The sequence below is a fragment of the Myxine glutinosa genome, chromosome 5, assembly GCF_964187855.1.
Source record: "Myxine glutinosa chromosome 5, kmMyxGlut1.1, whole genome shotgun sequence".
NCBI classification, from domain to species: domain Eukaryota; kingdom Metazoa; phylum Chordata; class Myxini; order Myxiniformes; family Myxinidae; genus Myxine; species Myxine glutinosa.
Genome location: NC_136265.1, coordinates 66,890,186 through 66,912,018, shown reverse-complemented (window position 1 = coordinate 66,912,018; position 21,833 = coordinate 66,890,186). Strand labels below are relative to the sequence as shown.

Genomic DNA, 21,833 nt, shown 5'->3' with positions numbered 1-21,833 from the left:
TGCTAAGCTGCACGTGTCGTGGCAATGATTAGGGGCACCCAAATATCCCCCACCTTCGACGTTAGAATACTGAGTATTGGCCTCTCGCGATACCCTCCCAATCCTCTGGGGGGGGGGGCAGTGTAAGACCATACATGATAATTCCACTTCCCGCCAGAAGACCTCCCTCGGAGATCTATCGCAGCCAAGGTCGGCACATTGGATTCCTTGCACACTAAAAATGAAATATTATGTCCTCCCTGTGGCCTCCCCCCATCCCCCCCCCCCCCACCCCCGAGGCTCCTCACTGTCTGGACCACCTCTTTGATCCCCCAGTATGGGATGAGGGTAGGGGGACATGGGGGGAACCATGTATAATAACCGGCTTGACGGTGAGAACTGCAAGATTTTCGGTGGATGGCCTCGAGGCGCTTCCTTGTGCATTGTACGCATCACGACTTGCTTCTTGCTAATGTGGGTCGTGCTGCCGTGCGCTGCCGTCCTGGACCGGAAAATATTCCGTGCACGTTTATTAATAATTTAGATAATAAACCTCTTGTACCACAGTTCCAAATGCCTCCAGGGGTTCTTCTTGCGGTAAGGGGGACGGCTGATCGCTGCCCCCACACACGTTCATATTCCGATTCGTGTTGTGCGATATTCAAAATATGAAATTAAAAGGAAAGTATGTAGTTCCTCAAACACAGACTGACAGTGACATTTCTCAGACAGATTGAGTGAACCAATATTGTGTCACCCCACTTTCCGCTACGCACGCAAGATAAAAGGAAACGTCCCAATAAGCCGAGGATGTCTTCGTTGAATGATCTTATGACAAGGGTCATGCTTAATTATTTTTTTTGAGGTCTTTTCGGGCCACCAAAAGAGATTTTATTTTTTGGGGCCCACCAGCATTTTTGGTGGCCCGACCATACATTATTTGCTGATGAATCAAACTTCGTAAAAATCAATATCCATGTTTAAATTACTATTTCTCACGACATCGAGAGATCAAATTTCAGTGCCTTTCATACCAGCAACCTCACAACTCACAATCACAGAACACTCCTGAAAGCTATTCAATCATGTCCCTACTAACTGACAGCAAAATAATACTGGGACAATTTTAATGTTTGCTGAAGAAAAACCTCTTCGCATATTAACCCATTTATTGCGTTTTCCAAAACAATTGTTAACTCTGCACAACCTTCAGCTATTGACGAGATAATAGTACTCATTACATCTTGAAAATAGTGCTACAATACATGCCAATGTAAAACTTGAGTATTTTTATTTGATGAACGTTCAGTTTCAAAAAATATTGGGTCAAGATTTGATGAAAAGAACAGTTAATTTACCACAGTGCGAATTTGCGTGATGAGCATGAGGCCAACAATGTGATGCATGCATATTGCAAGCTGACGGCCTTGCTGCTATTTCCCAAGGCAGTGTTCGAGGCATGCAAACCAAACTCTGTCTCACACATGTGCTGGGGTGTGTTCACCGAGCTGTACATATGACTGGAGCGCAGCTGCAGCACGTACTCGCAGGGCAAGCAGCCACCATATTGGAATACCCTTCCCTCGCGAGAACACGAGGGGTACAGGCATAGCTGAGAGTGAGATAAGCGTGAAGGCATATGAATGCAAAGGTTCCTTGACAGATTGATTCACATTTGTTTTCCTATTTTGTTTGTTTTCCTTGTTAACCTTGTCATAGAGCCACAAAGGTGACTGACAAAACTGAAGCACCAAGTTGAGTTTGTCTTGGAGCCGACGCCATTGTGGTGAACATCGAGGAAAAAGCGGACATCAAGAGAAATACGAACGTGGTCCGTTGCCATACGAACTGCCGGCACCTCACACGATACTGGAGCCTTTTCCCTGAAGGTGGACACCGAAAGGACAAATGAGGTACGTTGCCATGTGGATCGCATACGAACCGAACCCTTACGCGGGATATCTCGCAGACTCCAGAGGGGAGGGGCCCTCAAAGAAGAGGGGAGGGGTCGATGTTGAGAAGGGGAGGGATTTTGAGACGAGTCAAAAAAATGAATGTACGGGAAGCACTGCTCACACCGGGTGTGATAGATCGAGACGGGGCTTTGTGAATAGACGTGACTCCGATGAACCGCGGGAATCTCCGGATGCCAGAGGCGAGGGTGTGGAGGTGGATGGGAGGGATTGTGAGAGGAAGGGGAAGGATGAGCATGAATGCTCACGAAAGGCTGCAAATAATCTCACTATAATTCACCAAATGTCCGTCCATCCGTCTGTTCCCAGGTACCGTAAAAATGGCTGAACCGATCGCAACGATATTTTGGGTGGGTTATCATGGGACCCCCTGGAGTAAAATAGGCTATATTGTTTTTCCAATTTTCCAAGTTTTCCAATTTTTCCAAACACGATGGAATAACATTTACCGATATGAACAGTGATGTGAATTTTATTGAAATTCTACAAATACTGTTTAGATTTTGATGAGAATTATGAACCTGCCGCGAATGCGGAAGTGGACAGATGATGGCAAATGCACGGGTTTGATAATATCCAAATACAACCGTCATTTAAAACAGTATTTTGTCAAAGTATCAATTGATGATTGGAATCGCCATTGACTGGGTATGGAACAAACGTACCCGTTTGTTTGTGAACGGGTACGTTTTTCATGGAAGTCCTTCATGAACTTGCTGTCCATGTCTGACGTGCGATTGAAGGTGCTACAGGAATGTGGAATACATTTGTTTCATGCTTCAGCATTCACCGTTTCTGCATTGTCTGTTTGCTTCTGGCCTCCCACCTGTGCACAGCACGGGTACCTCACGAGTGAGTATAAATCGAGACGGCAATGGGTGAATAGACGTGGCTCAGACGTCGGATGCCGGGGGTGGAGGTTTGGGGGAGGATGGGAGGGATTGTGAGTGGGGACGGAGGGGTGAATGCATGCGAGCCATTGCTGACGCTGGATCTGATGGATTGAGACAGGGCTTTGTGGGCAGGCGTGGTTCCGATGAACCGCGGGGCATTCCGGGTGCCGGGGGTGGGGATATGGAGGAGGATGGGAGTGGCAGGGCCGTGGCTGGGGTCCCCACGGGAGTATGGAGACGGGGAATGACGCGTGGTGTGCGCGTCTCTGTGATGGGCGGGTCGGGGCGGCACTATGGGGGAAACCGTGGTGATACATTCATCGAGGTGCCGAGAAATGTTGGGGTGCCGACGCTGACGGCAGACGTGGGTCCTGGCAATGGGGGTGGGAGTGAAGCAAACGGAATGCAATGCTGTGTAACTCATGCATGGTCTAGACTCTTGGGTGGGCTGCGCTGTGGGTCACAAGGGGAGGGACCTTCAGTAGAATGGGAGGAGGTAATGAAGATGGGCACAGGGAAACAACGGAGCATGTTGTGTTGATAAAAAGAAGAAAGGTATCTCAAGCAAAGAGTCGCAGGCCTCCAACAGGGGAAACCCTATGCCTGTTTGGCCACTCTGAGCAGCAGGAAAGTGCGCTGTAAAAAATAATAACTGGACCTTCTCAAGCGAGGAAATACATCGCCTTGCGAAGAGACATGATTGCGCACCAAAGCAAGAAGCTTGGAAAGTGCTGACTGTCTCACCAACATCAAAGACAATACTCCAGAGGAGAAAACTACAAACGGAAACCTGGAGTGTTGAGGTGAAGGAGATAATCCTCCAATGCAGGATGTATTCCAATTTCCATACATTAAGCATGGGGGAGTAAAGGTAAGGGTGAACGGTTCAGGAACCAGCTGAAAAAAACTGGCACAAGGACGGAGACAGTCCCCCTTGATAAATGTGAGAAGGTCTTTTCAACAATTAAAGATATCTAGATAAAGATAGAACAGAAGAGATTACATCTCGGGCAAGGCAACAAGTGGCAGAAGAGATTAGAGTGAGGGGAGCTATGTGCATGCTTGAAGGTGAAGACAGATGGCAGGAGGGATTGTCAGAGGAAGGGGAAGGCCGAGCATGAAATGCCTACTTTGAAAGCAAATACCTATTTTGGGGGGAAATCGACCCCCCCAAAGGGGCAGATTTTTTTCAATGCCGTGAACATACTTTGGTACATCACGGGTCGTGAAGGTTGTGGTCAAGTTTCATAGAAATTGTGTGTTTAATTTCACAGAAGAAAGCAAATACCTCTTTGGGGGGGGGAGGGGGGGGTCAAACCTGGACCCACCTCGACCCCCGTAGACCCTCTTAGACTTCGATTTTCTTTGTGCCGTGAACAAACTTTGGTACAGCACTGGTGATGAAGTTTGTGGTCAAGTTTCATCGAAGTAGTGGAAGAATGTTTTGGAAAAGAAAGGTTGAATCGGTCTCCACTCTCTTTGCTTGGATTTTTTTCCCGATGTTTAAAATCATTATTCTATTAAAATTGAAGCATCAAATCGATTGCTGTGGGGTGTATCGTTTTATATGAACTCTCTCATTACTAAAGGATGTCATCTACCCTTATCCCCGTATTCCCTTTTAATAAACCCATTTTAATTATACGAGAGGTTTTCCCACCTTTAACCTCCAGCGTGCTGCCTTGTTCGGCCTCAGATCGATTATTGGGTTTTGAAAATTGGAAAGAATAGTTAATTGAACGCAGTATACATTTAGTAAGCTCAACGATCTTCTGGAGCAGCCAAAGCTCCTGATGCCTTAGCGACGTTTGTCAGATCCATTGACGCGACACAAGCTTGACTGTGTGCACACTGTATAAACTGATCAATCCTTCGACATGATGTTGAATTCAAGCCTTTCATTGATAATAATCAACCAAACCAAGTGGAGCTGTGCTGTGTGTTCTGTGCATGGTTCTGCTTACCTTCATGCATGATAGGAGCATTCTTCAGCTCCCAGAGAAAAAAAGCACAAGGTTCCTGCTTTACACACTCATTGCTCAAAGCATCCTGGGAACTCTGAGAGAAGTCACTTTGAAAATCTTCCATCTTCACTGGATGAACCAGATCTGCAAACAATATGATCTCATGTTATTTAAGTAAAGAGATAAAATGAATACCATAAAAAACAAGGAGAAAAACCCATAAAATGTCGAAGTCCCTGCGGTTTTAGTTATTTTTCTGTGCAGAGTTAAAGGCCGCCAGTCGGCCATCTTTGCTCAGATTACAAAACAAAATCTTTTACATATGTATACTCTCATGTATTGTCTATGTGGCAAGTGTAAACAAAATTCATCCATGCATGTCCAATAAATGGTTGGAGACACATTGAAGTAATACACGAGCTGAAAGTCGGCCATCATTGTTCTGATTTCGAATAAAAATGACATGCACATGGAAGCCATCATTCATTATCTGTCCATCATTCATTTGAACAAGATTGGGAAATGCATGTTTGAGAAATGGTTGAAGAAATTCCCTTTTGATAAACCCATTTTAATAATGAGACGTTTTCCCAAACTTTTACCTCACGCATGTTACACCGCCTTGTTCAGCCTCGGAGCAGAGTGATTATTGGGGTTTTCAACATCAGGTTTTGTTTTTACAACTAAAATAGCCGCTAGCCGGACATCTTTGATCGCATTGTGAATCAAAATTATTTGCACATGCAGAATATATCTTCATGTGTTGCCTTTGTGCCATGTATGAACAAATTAGGTCCACAGATGCCAGAAATATGGTTGAGGATGGATGTATTGATGCATGGATGGACGGAAAACACCCAATCCAGAAGCTTCCATTTCGGACAAAGTCCAACGAAGGCAAAAAAACATTTTGAAATCAAAGGGTTGTACATCCAACACAAAACAAATAAGAAAGAGCAATCAGAGATTGCAGACCCTCGCCAGGACGTGTCGTGCCAGGATGTGACAGCAGAGACAAGAAAATACAGGGAAATAAATACAAGGAGGAGGCCATAAGGCCCAACACACCTGCACAATACAAACTGTGCTTTTTCTCAAGCAGTCCAGCATGACTCCGTATTTTAGGAGGGAAAAAATGGACAGGGCATGTATACCAGACAAAGACCTGACCAGCTCGCAACAGCCTTTGGAGGATAGTGAGAAGCTGTCGGTTGTTCCACGATGGTGAAATATGTGCTTGTGATATACAAGGTGGAGGTAGAAGAAGCAATTTGCATCAGATATTGTCATTGTGACAATAACCTCGGGCAGAATGTGATCATCACTCGTATAAAGGACCATGTGGAAACTGTGATCTCATCCTAAGATCATCTTAACAACAGAGATCATCTTAACATCTTAACAACAGATCCATCTTAACAACAGAGAAGCAAAAAGGGAACTGGACGTGTTCGTTGACAACATATGCCTGGAGTTCCAGCAAGCCCCAAAGTACCTCGGTGTATGCCTAGATCGGATACTGTCCTTCAAGCAACACCTAGAAGAAGTTAAGGCCAAGGTGACATCAAGGGTCTCGCTTATCCGACGTCTCGCTGGTACGACCTGGGGAGCCTCCGCCAAGACCCTACGAATATCCACGCAAGCTCTGGTCTTCTCTGCAGCCGAATACTGCGCCCCAGCCTGTAGCAGAAGCCCACACATGAGAAAGGTTGATGTTGTCATTAACAACGCCCTCCGCATTGTAGCTGGTTGCTTGAAGTCCACCCCGGCATTCCACCTGCCAGTCCTAGCAAGAATCGCCGCGGCCGGCCTCCGACGGGAGGCTGCTACCCTCGCCCTGGCAAGGAATGCCCAGAAACACGACTGGCACATCCTGCACAACACCACAACGATAGTGGCGCCTACAAGCAGACTCAAGTCCCACCATCCCGACAACAAGGCGGCACAAGAGATGCTCAGTTCTATCCCTGAGGACCTGTCTAGAAGCGCATGGCTGGCGGCATCTTGGAAGCAGGTGTGGGAAACGGCCGGGCCCACCCGCATCCACCGTTACATCTGGGACCCAGGAGGTGGCGTCGTAGGAGATCTACCATGCCTGCAATGGACCTTGCTGAACCGTCTACGTACGGGGGTCGGCCGCTTCAAATCATTGCTGAAGATGTGGGGCCTGGCAGACAGCGCCGCGTGCGAGTGCGGCGAGCCTGAGCAGACTGCCGAACACATAATTACCACCTGCCCCCTATACAGACCACCTTCAGAAGCCGGCCTCTTCGACGTAGGACCAGAGACGAGGGCATGGCTGCACGACACTGAGCTGGCCATCTGATGATACACGAAAGAAGAAGATCCTAAGATCAAAGGGTGTGTTTGCACATTGCATTTAGTTGATCTTGAGGAAGGCATCACTGGGCTTGTATGTCCTGAAGAAGTTTCTGGCTGTTAACACAGAGCAAGTGCAACCATTTCACAAGAGGAAAAAGAAAGAAAGATAGAAGCGCATCCAACTCCAAGCACTTTGGCGCACCCTGCTACGCACATGGCGAACGCATAAATATTATTAGCCTCGCTCGAGGGTATTGCATTTGAGTCAGTTTATCTGTCTGTTTGTCCGCACACAATAAATATGATTTTCTCTGCAACCGTTGGTTCGATTGACAGGACATTTTCACCATAGGTGCGTCTCCTCCAGTATAAGTTTTAAATGATAATTATGATATCATAAGTCACGTGGTACAGTCACCATCTTGGAAAAACCGAAAAACTTTGCACCTCTATATCTCCGAAAGCGCTGCATCAAAAAAATTGAGACATGGCTCATTGTAAAGAAATATCCATGCGGGATAACATATGTTAAGGATGATGTCATAGGTGCCTCTATCATGACGTTATAATTTAACAGGTACAAAACCTCATCCGATCAAGATGAAATGTCTTGAGCGTCATCTGGGGATACATTGGTCGAGAAAAATAAATAAAATAATGAGGACGTCGTCGGTCACATGGTTGGGTCACCATATTTTTTTTAACACAAAAGCCTTAAAATCACTAAAAACACGTGCTGGCGAGGGTCTGCAATCTCTCATTGCTGTTTCTTGTTGAGAGTTGCAATGCTTACCTCTTGGAGGACAATGGATGAGTTCAGGATCAACCATCAGCTTCCTATCAACATTTGAAATAACAAAGTCATCCCGTTGTGTTTTGATGTTGTCATGAAATTGTGTCTAAGTTGAACCCAGGTGCTATGCTGACTCCGACCACTGAGGGGCTTCCATAAGAACTCGGACGGACATCGCTCCGATTCATTCCTGACATTTATTGTGTGTGGTAGTGCATATTCGAATGGTGCGTATTGCTAGATGTTCCAGGCTTGCTTGTCCCAATTGCCAATTAATTATTACTTCTATGATTATGGTATGCTGATATTATTCTTGTTGATTTCTTGCAGATGTTTGAAGAGATCGATTCTGAATGAAACCTACTATTGGGACAATGTTGTAGATCTGATTTTTACAACAGATGTTATCTCCATCAATGGGATTGCAAGTTTGTAACCGAATGATTTCGTCACAGCCGTCAATAAGTGCACATTCGCCAGAAATATCTCGACAAATATTGTGATTTTTCATCGTGTTGAACGAATTTGGTTTAATATCGAGCTGGGTATTTAAGTTGTCAGACGCCCTTAAGGCAAGTCGATAGAGGTGGGGAAGGTGGGGGCGGGGGGGGGGGGGGGGGAGGGGGAAGGACAGAGAGACAGAAAGACAGAGAGAGAGAGAGAGAGAGAGACAACAAGCCCCCATACAATGTGCACTCATCAATGTCTGCCAATGGGACAAGCAGAATGTTGTTGTGGTTAAGACCTGTGTCTTGAAAAGTTGATTCATCTCCAAATTCAGACTTCACCTTCATTTTCACAATAAAACCTGAAACCAAAAAAAATTTCATTAAAAGGAAAACAATGGTTCGACTGAAACAAAATATTTTTTCAAAACAAAGCTTGAAAATAAATGAGAAATTATTTCAAACTCCAGAGAGAATATACCACAAGCAGTGCTGGATATTAGTATATCAAGTCATTTTCAGGATTTTGATAAAAGCATTAACATAATTAAAGAGACTGGCCTCCTCCACACAAAAGTCTTACAATATATCTCCAGATAGCCAATCATTATGTCACGGCGCTCTTACAGATCAATTTTAAAGGTCTGGTAAAACCATGTCATCACAACTGAGTATATTGTGGTAAATAATCTCCATATTAATAGGCTAATGCCGTCTATCTGTCCCACCCTGAAACATGGAAACGCTCTTCAGACAGAAAAAAAATTATAAAGCAAAGGTGACTTCAAATTAATCCAAAACCTTTTTGTTTCAAATTAATCCAAATTTTTTGAAAATTCAATTTTTTTTCAAAGAGACAAAACATTGAAGCCAGATGGTGAGGAGGGCAACAGGGTGGGTGCTGCAAGGTGGGTGCTGCAAGGTGGGTGGGAACCCCGGTGGTATCCTCACCTAATCGGAAGGTATTGCAGAATACATTGAATAAAGATTACAGGGGAACTCGTGTTTCCCCTTTCTCCCTCTGACCTGCTGTTCGTGTTCCCCCTTTCTCCCTCTTCCCTGCTGTTCATGTTCCCCCTTTCTCCCTCTTCCCTGCTGTTCATGTTCCCCCTTTCTCCTTCTTCCCTGCTGTTCATGTTCCCCCTTTCTCCCTCTTCCCTGCTGTTCGTGTTCCCCCTTTCTCCCTCTTCCCTGCTGTTCATGTTCCCCCTTTCTCCCTCTTCCCTGCTGTTCATGTTCCCCCTTTCTCCCTCTTCCCTGCTGTTCATGTTCCCCCTTTCTCCCTCTTCCCTGCTGTTCATGTTCCCCCTTTCTCCCTCTTCCCTGCTGTTCATGTTCCCCCTTTCTCCCTCTTCCCTGCTGTTCATGTTCCCCCTTTCTCCCTCTTCCCTGCTGTTCATGTTCCCCCTTTCTCCCTCTTCCCTGCTGTTCATGTTCCCCCTTTCTCCCTCTTCCCTGCTGTTCGTGTTCCCCCTTTCTCCCTCTTCCCTCCTGTTCGTGTTCCCCCTTTCTCCCTCTTCCCTGCTGTTCGTGTTCCCCCTTTCTCCCTCTTCCCTCCTGTTCGTGTTCCCCCTTTCTCCCTCTTCCCTGCTGTTCGTTTTCCCCCTTTCTCCCTCTTCCCTGCTGGTCGTGTTCCCCCTTTCTCCTGATGTTCCCTTTGTTATGTTGTGTTATATCTGTTCTGTGTCCGAGGTCTTCCATGAGCCTCGACCATGTAAGACAATGAAAGTAGTAGTACTACAACTACAACAATGTGCGTTTGTGGTTCAAACCTTCATGTTGAGGGAACGAATCATCGACGAACTCGGACTTCACCTTCACAATAACACCTGAAACAAAAACAATCCATTAAAACGAAATTTTCAGGAACCACCAGAAGGTGACGGTGCGGAGAGAACGACACGTACCGGGTCCCGGGTCTTCATCCTCGGGTAGACCGACCCTGGACCCGCGATCTGAGGGAGAATCTCCAGGAACGGAGAGATCTCGGTTCATGGCGCACCGGAGGGGACTGCAGAGTGTAAAGTACCACGATGTAAGGTGGTGTGTAGTCGTGTGTTACACTCCCTTTCTCCCTCTTCCCCACACGAGTACAAACCACATGTTCCGGAAAAACGAACCACGACCACGTGACGCGTTCCTTCCACAAGCGAGACGATCTCATTCGCGATTTCCACAAAACAGATTCTCCACGTTAATCACGTGATCGATACCGGGTACCCATTGTCTTGTTTCCCATTGTAAACATTTTTACATTACCTTTTATCATATTAACTAACTCCATATGTTTTATCCGTTTGTGTTCAATCATTGTCATTCCACAGAATAATTTTTCTCCATGTTCTGTGGTTCGTGTGTTCCGGAGCATTTGTGGGTGATACGATTAAAATGAAGTCTCACTCTTTGTCTCAATCTCACGTCGGAAACGTCATTTCCTGCATTCTTGGAAATTTCTACAGTTCCTTGTGTTCTTCCCTGGCCCAACAATTAAGCAGATTCGTGATGACTAATGGGTCAAAATGGCGAACTGGTGAGACATGTCCAGATGGAATCCGAAGTTAAAACAAGAATGACTGCACTGTGGTCACAACCTGCGACAAAATCTGGTAACAGGCCGATTGGGAAATAAACATTTAAAATACTCTTAAAATATGAACAGCGTAAATGGGAAACACACCTTTAATGCGCCGTTAATAGATTTACTCGTCACCAGTCACCGCGTCAGCCCCCACCACCGTCATTCCAGGAGGAGCGATTCGTCACACAGTCAAGCATTGTTTAACCCAAAATGGGCCTTCGAAAATTACGTTGTGGCGGACACGATGGCGCTGGCACGGTGTCATCATTCCGCGCACCAAGAGGGTGTCGGCCACGCCCAAGGGGTAGGCGTGGCCCGGGATATACACGGGGTGCGCAGCCCCGAGCACCTCAGTGCTATAGTTGAACTTTGCAAATAAAGACTTTTCTGGTTACCTGCGTTGTTGCCTCTCTTCTTGGCTAACAAGTTGTGCGCATAGCACCGCACTTCACTGGTGACCTCGACGCTGGTTCAGCCGCCGCTGACCAACAGAACGCGCCATGGCCAACAACGCTGTCGCGGTGAAGCTCCCCGAGTTTTGGGAAGCTCAGGCCGAAGTATGGTTTGTGCAGGCCGAGGCACAATTCCGACTTCGAGGCATAACGGCAGATGAGACGCGGTATTACCACGTCATCGCCGCCCTCGGGCCCGGCACAGCCGCCCGAGTCGTGTCCGTCCTGCGGAACCCACCGGCCGACCACAGGTACGATGCGCTCAAGCGCCTCCTCATCGCCACGTTCGGCCTCACGGAGTGCGAGCGGGCCGACCGCCTCCTGGACCTTCCCGAACTCGGCGACACACGACCATCAGTCCGGATGAACCACATGCTTTTGCTACTGGGTGACAAAGCCCCGGATTTTTTATTCCGGGCGCTCTTTCTACACCAGCTGCCAGCACAGGTACGCCTCGTGTTGGCCGGTTCCAAAATAAAGGAACCCTGCGCGCTGGCCGTCGAGGCCGACAAGTTTTTCGCGGCTTGTGAGACGCGGGCGAGCTTCGGTGCGGCCGTCGCGGATCTCGAGGCTGGTGCGCAGGCACACCTCGCGGTTCCCGAGGCTGATGCCGATGCACACCGCATGGCCGCCGCCATGCGCCGCCCACCACCACCGTGAAAACCGCGGCCTCTGCCTTCGCCACAAACCTGGTGCCGTTTCCACGCCAGGTTTGGCCACAAGGCGAGGAATTGTTGCCCGCCGTGCTCGTTTGGCAAGTCGGGAAACTACCAAGCCGGCGCTCGGTAGCAGCCCTGAGCGTCGGCCATTCCGGCAGCCTCCTTTTTGTCACGGACAACTTGTCCGGGCGTCGCTTCCTCTGCGACACAGGCGCACAGGTGAGCGTTATTCCTGCCTCCAGGTCCGACAAGCGAACCGCGGGCCGGGGCCCCGCGTTGCTTGCAGCCAATGGTACGCCCATTCGCACATTCGGGAAGCGATGCCTCTCCCTGCGGTTCGGAGGGCAATGCTTTCAATGGACGTTCGTAACCGCCAGCGTGCCCATGGCATTGCTCGGTGCGGATTTCCTGTGTGCAAATGGGCTGTTGGTGGATGTAAAGCACAGGCGCCTCGTCCAGGCGGAAATGTTCAGCTCACTGGCTTGCACGCTGAGCAGTTCGTTGGGCAGCTCCCTGAGCGGCTCACCGAACGGGTCGCCAAGCGGCTTGCTGAGCGGTTCGATCCCGGCGAGGTTGGTTTGTACGCTCCCGGCAGCGGACGAGTTCACCCGCCTCCTCGCCAGCTTCCCGGCCCTCACGTGGCCCACATTATCGGTGGTGGCCGTCAAGCACGGGGTGGAACATCACATCCCCACCGTCAGGACAACGGTCTACGCCCGGGCACGCCGCCTCGAGCCGACAAAGCTCGCGGTGGCAAAGGCGGAGTTCGCTACGCTGGAGCGGCTGGGCATCGTACGGCGCTCCAAGAGCGCTTGGGCGTCGCCACTGCACATCGTGCCGAAGCCCGGCGGGGGATGGCGGCCGTGCGGGGACTACCGCCACCTCAATGATGCCACCACCCCCGACCGCTACCCGGTCCCTCACATTCAGGACTTTTCCGCCTGGTTGGCGAAAATGTCCTTCTTTTCTAAGGTGGACCTCATCCGCGGGTACCACCAGGTCCCCGTCAGGCCGGAGGACGTACCGAAGACGGCCGTCATTACACCATTCAGCCTCTTCGAGTTTCTTCGGATGCCCTTCGGTTTGAAGAATGCGGCTCAGGCGTTCCAACGATTGATGGACAGCGTCTTGCGCGACTTGGATTGCATGTACGTCTACCTGGACGACATCCTCGTCACAAGCGCGTCCCGCAAAGAGCACCTCCGCCACCTCCGCACGCTCTTCGAACGCCTGGGCCAGCATGGCCTGATCGTAAACCCCGCCAAGTGCCAGTTCGGCATCGCCGAAATCGACTTTTTGGGGAACCGCGTCACCAGACACAGGGCCACCCCCTTGCCGGCAAAGGTGGAGGCGGTCAAGGGGTTTCCGCACCCCCGCAAGATCAGGGGGCTCCAGGAGTTCCTGGGCATGGTAAACTTTTACCACCGTTTCCTGCCCCGCATCGCCCAGCTCCTGCGCCCCCTGTACGAGGCCCACCGGGGGAAGCTGGGCAAAGGTGACGTTGTTTGGACCGAGCAGATGGACGCGGCGTTCGCGGGCACGAAGCTCGCCTTGGCTAACGCCACCATGCTCGCGCACCTGGCGCCCGATGCACCGATCGCCCTCACCACCGACGCGTCAGACTACGCGGTGGGCGCGGTACACGAGCAATGGGTGCGTGGTGCTTGGCAACCGCTGGCGTTTTTCAGCCGGCAGCTTCGCCCGCACGAACGCCGGTACAGCACCTTTGACCGCGAGTTGCTCGGGCTCCACCTGGCGGTCGGGCACTTCCTCCATCTGCTCGAGGGCCGTTCGTTCACGGCCTTCGTCGACCACAAACCCCTGGTTTTCGCGATGGCCAAGGTCGCCGAGCCATGGTCGGCCCGGCAGCAGCGTCACGTCTCGGCCGTGTCCGAGTACACGACGGTCATCCGGCACGTCGCCGGAAAGGACAACCCGGTGGCGGATTGCCTTTCCCGGTCCGTCGCCCACGCGGTCCACCTCGGGATCGACTACGCCCGGATGGTGGCGGACCAGACCGCCGACCCCGACGTCCAGGCCTTGCGGACCGCCGTCATGGGCCTTCGCGTCACTGAGGTGCCGTTCGACGGCGCAGGCACGGCCCTCTTGTGCGACGTCTCCCATGGCCGGCCTCGCCCCATTGTGCCCGCGGGCTGGCAGCGCTGGGTTTTTGACGCCATCCACTGCCTGTCCCACCCGGGCACGAAGGCCTCCCAGAGGTTGGTCGCCGACAAGTTTGTCTGGCATGGCCTCCGGAAGGCCGTCCGCGATTGGACCAGGATGTGCCTCGCGTGCCAGCGTGCGAAGGTGCACCGCCACACCCAGGCCCCGTTGGCCCCGTTCACGGTGCCCGAACATCCGTTCGACCACGTTCATGTGGACTTGGTGGGACCTCTGCCCCCCTCGCGGGGTTTCACCCACATCCTCACCATGGTGGACCGCACCACCCGGTGGCCGGAGGTCGTGCCTTTGGCGGCGAAGACGGCGGCGGATGTCGCGCAGGCATTCATCGCCACCTGGGTTGCCTGGTTCGGCGCCCCCTCGGACATCTCGTCCGACCGCGGCCCCCAGTTCACCTCGGAGCTCTGGGGGGCGGTCGCGCGGGGGCTCGGTGTCCACCTGCACCGCACCATGGCCTACCACCCTCAGGCCAACGGCCTGTGCGAGCGCTTCCACCGCTCCTTGAAGGCCGCACTCCGGGCCTCCCACTGCGACGGTGGCTGGGTCGACAGGCTCCCCTGGGTCCTGCTGGGCCTCCGGACGGCGCCCAAGGACGACCTGTGCGCATCCGCGGCGGAGTTGGTCTTCGGACAACCGCTGCGGGTGCCGGGCGAGTTCCTCCCCGACTCCACGGCACCATGGTCTGCAGCGCAGCAGCGCTCCGCACTGCAGGAGACCGCCCGGAGGTTCGCCCCGGTGCCGACGGTGCACCACGGGTGCCCGCCAACGCACGTCGACCCGGAGCTTCGCACGGCGGAGTACGTGTTCATCCGCCACGATGCCCACCGGACACCGCTGCGACCCCCGTACGATGGGCCCTTCCGCATGCTGGAGACCGGGGCGAAACACTTCACCCTCGACATCAGCGGTACTCCTGACCGCGTTTCCGTGGACCGCCTCAAGCCGGCCAACCTCGACGTGGACCACCCCCCGCCAGTGGCTCGGCCCCCGCGGCGGGGCCGCCCCCCCGGTGGGCGGACCGCCGGCACCGCCTGGCCCCGCCCCTCCCCGGGTCCTGCACCCATCCCAGGTGCCGCCGGAGGCATCCCAGATGACATCCCGGCATCCCAGACGCCGCCAGAGGGCGCTTCGGCCTGGTCATCCGTTTGCCCCGCAAACTGACCCTTCAGGTGCGCGGGAATTCTGGGGGGGGGGGGGGCGCATGTGGCGGACACGATGGCGCTGGCGCGGTGTCATCATTCCACGCACCAAGAGGGTGTCGGCCACGTCCTTGTGGTAGGCGTGGCCTCAGGATATACACGGGGCGCGCAGCCCCGAGCACCTCAGTGCTATAGTTGAGCTTTGCAAATAAAGACTCTTTTATGGTTACCTGCGTTGTTGCTTCTCTTCTTGGCTAATAAGTCGTGCGCATAGCACCGCACTTCAATGTAACGCTATATATATATATATTTTTAGTGATGTAAGCTCAATAGTTAGTTATTTCAATTCCCGGATGTTCTTGAAGGGACGTCCGGTGGTTATTTTAGGCGCGAAGATGGGACGGAATTGTGTCCTCAAGGTGTTTGAACTCTTTTATATATATATATATATATATATATATATATATATATATATATATATATATATATATATATATATATATATATATATATATATATATATATATATATATATATATATATATATACATACATATATATATATGTATATATATATATATATATATATATATATATATATATATATATATATATATATATATATATATATATAGATATATATATATATACATATACAGACGGCATTTAATATGGAATATTTTTTTTGTGGGGGTGAACTTACTTTTCAAGATGACTTAGAACCAAAAGTTCATTGGAATTATGTTGAAGTTATTCTAGATTTTGTTAATGTGACCTTTAAAAGAAACAAAAACCACATTTGACATTTCGAAGCAAATAAATTGATCCTTGAAAGTGATGTAAACTGATATCGAACTCAATTCACGGACAATACTGTGTTAAACTTCTGTGCGTTTTCCAGAAGTATCTCTTTATTTTGCAGATTAGCCAAAAAATTTTTTTTAACAAAAACAAAAGTTAAATTACGACTGGGATTACGGACAGTAAAATTACAGTTCAGTACTTCATGTAACCCCCACGAGCATTCAGGAGAGCACGTACACGTTGAGGCATGCTGTTCACGAGATTTGCCAAGGTTTGGACAGGAATCGCTTGCCATGCAGTGACAATAGCCTGCTGCATTTCATGCACAGAGGCAGGCTGCTGGGCCAAGTTGTCGATTTGACGGGTTAATTCTGCCCACAAGTTCTCTATCGGATTCATATCCGGGGACATGGCAGGCCACTCCATATGCTCCACACCACGGTCAGCAAGAAAGTGTTGGATCATGCGAGCATGATGAGGCCGTGCATTGTCATCTTGGAAGACAAAGTTTCCTCGAAAGGCTGCACGAACAAATGGAAGCAATATTTCTTCCAGAACGGCCCTGTGCTTGAACTGGTTCAGGTTTCCATTCAGAACAACCAGGTCAGTTTTGCCCCCTGCATGAAAAGCAGCCCAAACGGTCACCCCACCACCTCCAGCTTGGACTCTTGGCACTATACAATCTTCGTTGTAGGCTTCATGCACTTGTCTGCGCACTCGGACACGGCCATATTGACGATAGACCAGAAATCTAGACTTTTTTTTTTTTTTTGTATACAGAGTCGAGGCTCGTGAAAGAGCTAACATTTATCAAACAAACAAATCAAACAAACAAGCAAACAAAGTATATAAACCCTGCTGTTCAAAACAACATCAAGCTCACCCTGTTCAACACCCGGTCCCTCAACAACAAATGCCTCATCCTGAACGAATACATCCTGGATAACAAACTGGACTTTCTCAGTCTCACCGAAACCTGGCAACAACCTCTGGACTACTACACGCTCAACCTCACCACACCCAATGGATATTCCTACGTCAATAAACCACGCTCGGATGGCCGAGGTGGTGGAATTGCTGTTATCCACCGTCAAGACATCAAGACCAACCTCATCTCCATATCATCTGCTCCATCATTTGAACACCTGGCTTTTAAACTCTCTGGTCACACGCAGTCAGTCATGGCTGTCGTCTACCGCCCTCCCAAACCACACCCATCATTCCTGTCTGACTTCTCCTACTTTCTGACCCAGCTATGTTCCCTCTCCCCCTCAATCCTCCTCCTTGGTGATTTCAATATCCACATGGACTCCACTGACTCCACAATAACCACTGACTTCACTGATTTACTCACCTGCTTTAACCTCACTCAACATGTCGACTTTCCTACCCATATCCGTGGTCACATTTTGGACCTTGTCTGCTCCACTGGATTAAATTTGCACCATCTCTCTGGCTCTGACCTCACCCTCTCTGACCACTTAGCCATCACTCTGACCATCAACATCCCCGCCACAACACCAAGACGTTATCGCACTATCACCTTCCGTAAGCTAAACGCTCTTTCACCTACCTCATTCTCATCCACCCTCTCTGAAAAAATGTCCACTTCTCCCTTCATTGACCTCCACACCCCTTCCGACCTCACTGACTACTACAACCACACTCTCTCCTCCTGCCTTGACCAGCTTGCGCCTGTAAAAACCAAAACAGTTTCTTTCACCCATTCTGCTCCCTGGTTTACCCCTGAACTCCGCCTGATGAAAACTCGTGCTCGCCAACTTGAAAGACTCCACAATAAAACGGGTCTCACAGTTCACTCCCAAGCCTACAAGGACCACCTACAACACTACAAAGATGCCCTCTCCCGGGCCCGCTCAGCCTACTACTCTCAAATTATCCACTCTGGCTCCGGAAACCCAAAAGCACTCTTCTCGACAATAAACAAACTCCTCCGCCCCCTGAACACCACCACCCAGTCATTCACAGTAGACAACTGCATCTCCTTCCTCTCTTTCTTCCAACGCAAAATTGACAACATCTACAACAGCTTGACGACCGCCGCACCTGCTCCCCCTCCAACCACCTGCCCCCCCTTGTCCTGCCATCCCCTGTCTCGGTTCTCCCCAATCTCCCCTACTGACCTCTCTGAACTCCTCATAGGAATGAAAACTGCCACCTGCACTCTTGACCCCATCCCCTCCAGCTTTGTCAAGACCTCCCTCCCTGCTCTCTCTCCACTTATCATTGCAACACTAAACTCCTCCCTGTCTACAGGCATCGTCCCACCTTCCCTCAAAATTGCTGCTTTTACCCCCATTCTAAAAAAACCTGGTCTAAACCCTAACACCCTAAACAACTTCAGACCCATCTCCAACCTACCCTTTCTGTCAAAAGTTTTGGAACGCGCTGAAGCCACTCAACTCAAACATCATCTCTCTGCCAATAACCTGTATGAAACATTCCAATCCGGATTCCGCTCCAACCACAGTACTGAAACTGCTCTCCTCAAAATCACCAACGACCTTCTCCTCTCCTCTGACGCTGGCAACCTCAACATTCTCGTCCTCCTCGACCTCAGCGCTGCCTTTGACACCATCAATCACACCATCCTCCTCACCCGACTTGAATCCACCTTTAACGTTACAGGCACTGCCCTCTCTTGGATTAAATCATACCTCTCTGACAGACACCAGTTCATCTCCATCAATAACTGCAAATCCCCCACTGCTCCCCTCCCCCAAGGTTCAGTTCTTGGCCCCCTCCTCTTCATCCTTTACCTGTCCCCCCTCGGTCACTTAATCCGCCGTCATGGTCTCCAATTCCACTGCTTCGCCGATGACATCCAGCTTTTCATCTCCACCAAGTCCGTCTCCACCGACACCCACTCTATCCTGACAAACTGCATCACTGAAATAAAATCCTGGCTTCAAATCAACTTCCTCAAGCTTAACTGTGATAAATCTGAAATAATCATCATTGGCCCAAAAACGCTCACAAAATCCACCCATAACTTTGCCCTCAACATCGACGGTATCCCAGTATCCACCTCCCCTCACATCCGGAATCTTGGCGTCATCTTTGACCAAACCCTTTCCTTCGACAAATACACTAAACAGATCACAAAGTCAGCCTTCTTTCACCTGAAAAACATTGCCCGTCTCCGCTCATCCCTCTCCTCCACGGCTGCAGAAACCCTCATCCACGCCTTCATCACCTCCCGTCTGGACTACTGCAATAGCCTCCTCTATGGTTCACCCTCAAAAATCACCAATAAACTCCAATACATTCAGAACTCCGCGGCCCGTCTACTCACCCATTCCCGGACCCGTGACCACATCACCCCCGTCCTTTACAAGCTTCACTGGCTCCCCATCCCCCAGAGAATCCAGTACAAAATCCTCCTCTTGACATACAAAGCCCTCCATAACCTGGCCCCATCCTACCTGGCTGACCTACTCTCCAGACACACTCCCACCCGCAACCTCCGCTCTGCTGGTACCAACCTCCTGACCCCCTCCATCCGGACCAAATTCAGATCCTGGGGGGACAGGGCCCTCTCCATCGCTGCTCCCACCCTCTGGAACTCACTACCTCACACGATCAGAGACTCCTCCTCATTCACCACATTCAAAACATCACTAAAGACCCACCTGTTCAACACTGCATTCAACATTCAACCCACAGCATCTAACCCCTGACTATCTCTTCTCCTTCTCCCTCCTTTTGCTTTAAATATTTCCCTATTGATTCTTGTCTTTTTGCAATTGTTGTTTTCATGTATTGTTATGCATTATGTTTTCCACTCTGTCAAAGCGCCTTTGGGCTTCTGGAAAAGCGCTACACAAAATAAATGAATTATTATTATATTATTATAAAAAGGGGAGTGGTCGACAAGATGGGGAGAGAAGGGGAGGAAGCACACAAACACAACATTTGAGAGCAGGGACATCGGGAGATGTTTTTGGAGGGAGAGGGCCTGTGGGGAGGCAGGATAGGTATAAAACGCAAGGACACCAAGGATTTCCAGGAAAGCGGTCAAAAGTCATCTCAAAAAAGTGGATTTGGGGTGAAATTAGCGGGGGTAGAAAAGATCAAGGTTTTGGATTGGGGAAGATAAGAGATGGTGGTGAACAGCCGTTTTAAAGACCTGGAGGGAGGAGTGGGATTGAAGAGAGTGAGGGAGTTTGTATACATTTTTGGAAAGGTTATAGCATAAGGAAACTAAAAATCAATGTTTACATTTGGAGAGATACCTGTATGGCGGCCATTTTGGATTTTCAAAATGGCCACTGTAAAATACATATTTTGTTCTATTTCTACCTCTAATTACCCTAACAACTTTTAAAAATACACTAAACCTATATTTTCAGGGACAAGGAATCCAATGAAAGTATCAAATTAGTGCTATGGGGGAATGGTAAGACACGAATCAAAGGTTTTGAATTGCAAAATACTGTCTTTATATTCGCGATAAGTTGCATAATCAAATACATGTTATCATTTTGTACAGGCAGTTTATAACATCAAAATGTGTCACAATAATTCATATCACCAAACATATACAGGCAGTCAGCAAAATCATATATACACATGCAGTCAGTATAACTTCACATCTCCACAGGCAGTCAATGACAAAATATACACAGGCAGTCAATGGCATCAAACATACACGATTACAGAATATGCCATTTAGAGTTCGTCATCACTGTCCTGTGTGTCGTATCCGACAATATAGTCCGCATCGTTTTCACAGTCCGTTCCACACAAGCAAAGGTCGGTCAAATTGATTGGCAAATCGAATTGGTCGAATGGTCGATCGAATCGAATTCGATGAATAGAATCGAATCGAATCGATCGAATTGGTCGAATGGTCGATCGAAGCGATTGGTCGAATGGTCGATCGAAGCGATTGGTCGAATGGTCGAATTGGTCGAATGGAATTGGTCGAATTGGTCGAATCGAATTGGTCGGAATTGGCAAATGTAAACATTGATTTTCAGATTTTCCATGCAATAACGTTTCCAAAAATGTATAGGTTTGCTAATCTACCATGATTTTGAATGAAAAAACATAGTGAACCTGACTAATAATTCCGCGCACCAGTGGGTGAAGCGAGCGACCGGACGTGGAAGCAAGGCTCGGGCCACGCCCGGAGCAAAGGAGTCATGAGGCTCAGGGTTGAACTGTAATACATGCCCCGCCTTTCGGCCAACCGGCCACGCCCGAGGGCAAGACGTGGCCTCGGGATATATACGCAGGCTCGAAAGTCGAGCCCGCCCAGTGCTTACATGCGAGCATTGAATAAAGTGTTTGGTTTTGTTCAACGCATGGTGGCCGACCTCCTTGACAAACGAGTTGTGTGTGCATAGCACAACACTGTTGACCTCGACTGGTTCAGCCGTAGCTGACCCCTGAACGCGCCATGGCTACCAACGCTGTCGCCGTCAAACTCCCGGAGTTCTGGGAAGCACAGGCCGACGTTTGGTTTGTGCAGGCCGAAGCCCAATTCCAGCTCCGGGGCATCACAGCAGACGACACCATGTACTTTCACGTGGTCGCCGCCCTCGGACCCGGCACTGCCGCCCGGGTCGTGTCCTTCCTTCGGCACCCGCCGGGCGCCCACAAGTACGCGTCGCTCAAACGACTT

The 21,833-nt window shown here is 49.7% G+C and overlaps 1 protein-coding gene across 1 annotated transcript; it reads right to left on the bottom strand.

The window, feature by feature from the left end:
• Positions 1 to 1,064: 1,064 nt before the first annotated feature.
• Positions 1,065 to 10,746, bottom strand: LOC137428554 (uncharacterized). The gene is made up of 4 exons (XM_078778147.1): positions 10,143 to 10,746; positions 8,670 to 8,732; positions 4,810 to 4,953; positions 1,065 to 1,591 (listed from the first exon to the last, which is right to left on the bottom strand). The coding sequence occupies exons 2-4, from the start codon at positions 8,716 to 8,718 to the stop codon at positions 1,458 to 1,460; spliced, it is 327 nt and encodes a 108-aa protein (XP_078634273.1). The 5' UTR covers positions 8,719 to 8,732; positions 10,143 to 10,746; the 3' UTR covers positions 1,065 to 1,457.
• Positions 10,747 to 21,833: the final 11,087 nt, after the last annotated feature.

Excerpts from the sequence above, each read along its gene's own strand:
- LOC137428554 (XM_078778147.1), bottom strand. The coding sequence starts at position 8,718 with ATGAAGGTGAAGTCTGAATTTGGAGATGAATCAACTTTTCAAGACACA. Across the intron at positions 4,954-8,669 it reads ATCAACTTTTCAAGACACAG|ATCTGGTTCATCCAGTGAAG; the intron begins GTCTTAACCACA and ends TATTGTTTGCAG. Across the intron at positions 1,592-4,809 it reads TGCTCCTATCATGCATGAAG|CTATGCCTGTACCCCTCGTG; the intron begins GTAAGCAGAACC and ends TCTCACTCTCAG.